The sequence below is a fragment of the Lottia gigantea genome (assembly GCF_000327385.1).
Source record: "Lottia gigantea unplaced genomic scaffold LOTGIsca_117, whole genome shotgun sequence".
Taxonomy (NCBI): domain Eukaryota; kingdom Metazoa; phylum Mollusca; class Gastropoda; family Lottiidae; genus Lottia; species Lottia gigantea.
This window is the reverse complement of record NW_008707167.1, coordinates 682,196-685,193: the sequence shown is the minus strand read 5'-3', so window position 1 is coordinate 685,193 and position 2,998 is coordinate 682,196. Positions and strand designations below refer to the sequence as shown.

General features: G+C 36.4%; 1 protein-coding gene across 1 annotated transcript in view; it reads left to right on the top strand.

Annotated features, from left to right (window-relative positions):
• Nucleotides 1-869: 869 nt before the first annotated feature.
• The window catches only part of LOTGIDRAFT_171628 (hypothetical protein), a gene marked incomplete at both ends in the record, with an annotated part of 6,481 nt that continues 4,352 nt past the window's right edge, over nucleotides 870-2,998 (top strand). The window contains one exon of the mRNA XM_009047833.1: nucleotides 870-1,049. Within this exon, the coding sequence (XP_009046081.1) occupies nucleotides 870-1,049 (180 nt within the window). The remainder of the gene's footprint in view (nucleotides 1,050-2,998) is intronic.

Genomic DNA, 2,998 nt, shown 5'->3' with positions numbered 1-2,998 from the left:
AAAACAAAATAACTGAAGGCGAGGCTAAAGGGCAAAACGGTAACGGTTCTGCCAAAAGAGTAACAAATGTTTTTGTTAAAACGGTAATACAATAAAATTTATTCTCGTTCTTTTTGTTTTGCTCGTCTGTCAATTAGCTGCAAGCTTATTAATATTCATGAGAATTAAATATGTAGACTACGGATTCACTGAAACAATAACAAACACTGTGACTGATTCCACAACTGTATAAAACTGAAGTTTGGGAATTCCACAATATAATCCTCTGATCTCTTTGAGACTGTAGTAGTATGTGGCGCCATTCTGTCTGTCCAGGTGTCTCTGTAGTTATATTATGACCTTATCCCGAACATTATTTTAATAATTTAATACTGTTTATGTTCATAGTGTAGGTCTAAATTAAATAAACTATATATAAGATTAGGCAACTAAAACAATAAATACCGGTATTGTGTCACACATATGACTAATTGTCTCGGCAGGGCTTAGATTGTGTGTATATAACAGGCCTATATCATTCTAGCACAATGACTTTATCGGTTAGTTTTGTCTTCTCTCCATAATAGAGATTCATATTAAATATTACGTCTGCGACTCTAGCCTATATCACGAGATAAAATATAACAAATATATTACTATTACTATGTACAAAGTTTACATCTGGGCTTAATACCCCACCGAACCTCAATCATTATCGGGTTGTTTTGCCTCCTTCATTTGTCTTACGGGTTAATGTATTACAATAAGCCTCTCCCTATATGTTTATGTATAATAACCCCTCCCTTATAATTTTCCCTCTGCCATTTTCTTCTAAGCCCCATTTGCAGAATTGAAGACACAACAAGTTCAGAAGCTTTAATATAGTTAAAATGTATTCTCATAGAAATAATCGACAAAATTCCCCTCAAAGTGGCGAAGTAGTCCCAGCAACTGTGTCAAGCCCTGAACAAGATCTAAATGAAACCGTCGAATGTGAAACTAGTGTCGCTGAAAACAAGAGTGCTGAACCACCATTGTCTGTGCAAGTTAGGTTAGAGGAACACAAAGAGGTGCACTGTAGATGTTGCAAACATGCAAATCCAGTGTCAACAAATGGTAAGGCTAGAAATATTATATCATGATAGTATACAAGATTGTTTTCCTGTAATAAACAGATTCTCGCTACGCAACTGATCCCATTCTATTGAAAACATAAGCATTGACATGATGTTTGCAATAACAAGATTGATACTAGATTTTTTTAATGCAGTCCTCTGTTTGACATCTTGATTTTAATTTATTAAAGCCTTTATTTTTAGTGTTATAATATATTCTGATCATGAATTTGTATGACATAAGTTGCTTTTCTCTCTTAGAAGTGTCCAGTGTTCCATCATGCATGATGTAGTGATTAGTACTGATGTATCACACCCACAACCGCAGTGACATTCCAACAATAACTTTAAAGCGATTGTAAAAAGATAGTCTTAACGTTTCAAGTGTAACTAGAAGAACAACAGATGTTGGAATGAAAATTGGAATCGTGTAAATCGATGCTATTAGTTTCTCCAATATATATAAAGTTTAGAAAACTTCTTTACAATCTCTTCCAGTTAAATTTCATCACTGTTAATATTGAAAAGTTAAGTGAATTATGTCACAATTACTTACTAGAAATATTGAATTCTGACCTGGGTCGAGATAATAACTACAGATTTATCAACCCGGTCTCGCGTCGGTAATGCAGGTTAGGGGCTAACATTGAAAAAGTGTTTAGTCTTTTGGATACAGTAGACAGACACCTTTGATGAATATATACTCTTATTGACCAAGTTTGACCATTTTTATTCCTAACGTCAAAAAGTGATTTTTTTTTAGAATTATACAAAAGTGCTTCCTATCTATATACTCTTATACTACTCTTTTGCCCGCAAGCCCACCAAACAAACAACCCCACCAGGCACCCAGTTAATAAATCCGGAGCCTATAGGGGAACAAGTTTACCAACCCCCAAGCGCCCCAGGCCAATAATATCATTAAATTAACTCATTTAAAAACAGAATAAGTTTAATTTTAAAACACGAACAACACAAATTCGAAGGAGACGGTTTCTTCTCAGCTCTATCATCTCTCATCCCAAAAGTAGCCAGCTTTGTCTCAAACAACAAATCCCCCATTTCATCTGGAGCGCAAGCTCTTCGATCTGTAGCAAAAGTAGGAGTAAATATAAGCGATGCAGTGAAAAGATCTAACGAGTTGAAAGAATTACAACATATAAGAGAAATGCGAAATAAAAGATTAGAAAACAAAAAAAAGGCAATGGTTTCAAAATTATTCGATAGATGTGGTCTGTTTTTTATCAACACTTCCTTCCCTTTATTAAAGCGAGGTGACTGTTCTTTGGAAAATTTTTTTATTTCAGACCACAATTAATTTTTGTAAACATAAAGCGTGGACTGGTTATATATGTTGAAACAAGAAAGCTATTTTGATGGAATAAGGGCTATGGAATTTGTTTTTCTATCAATTATTCTTTCTGTAGAAGGGAATCATGGGAACAACTGAAAAAGAAATTCAACAATTTAAAATGATCAAACATAGGAACTGACTGGTGGGGTTGTTTGTTTGGTGGGCTTGCGGGCGCTGCGGGCAAAGAAACGACTACCAGCCCACCGACGCCAACCAGTCCCCACTCATAAGGAGGAAGAACCCTTTGTGAAGGTGTTCTTCCAAGTTTTGCAGTGCCTCCATCATTTGGCAATCCTTACCCTTCAACAGCAAGGCCAACCAGCGTTTACCTTCAAACGCAAAGTCTCTGAGTTGGATAGTTTTATCCGCCCAGCAATGAAAACATCAGCTGTTGACGCGAATATTAGATCCCTCAATCGGACATGGCTCTCTAAGGTTACGCAGGTCCTGATCGACCATTACCAAACCACACTTCAAGAGAAGCTGACCACCATTCGTACCAAGTCTTTACCATCACCTGCCGTCGACCGCATCGTTTCTCATGCCCTGT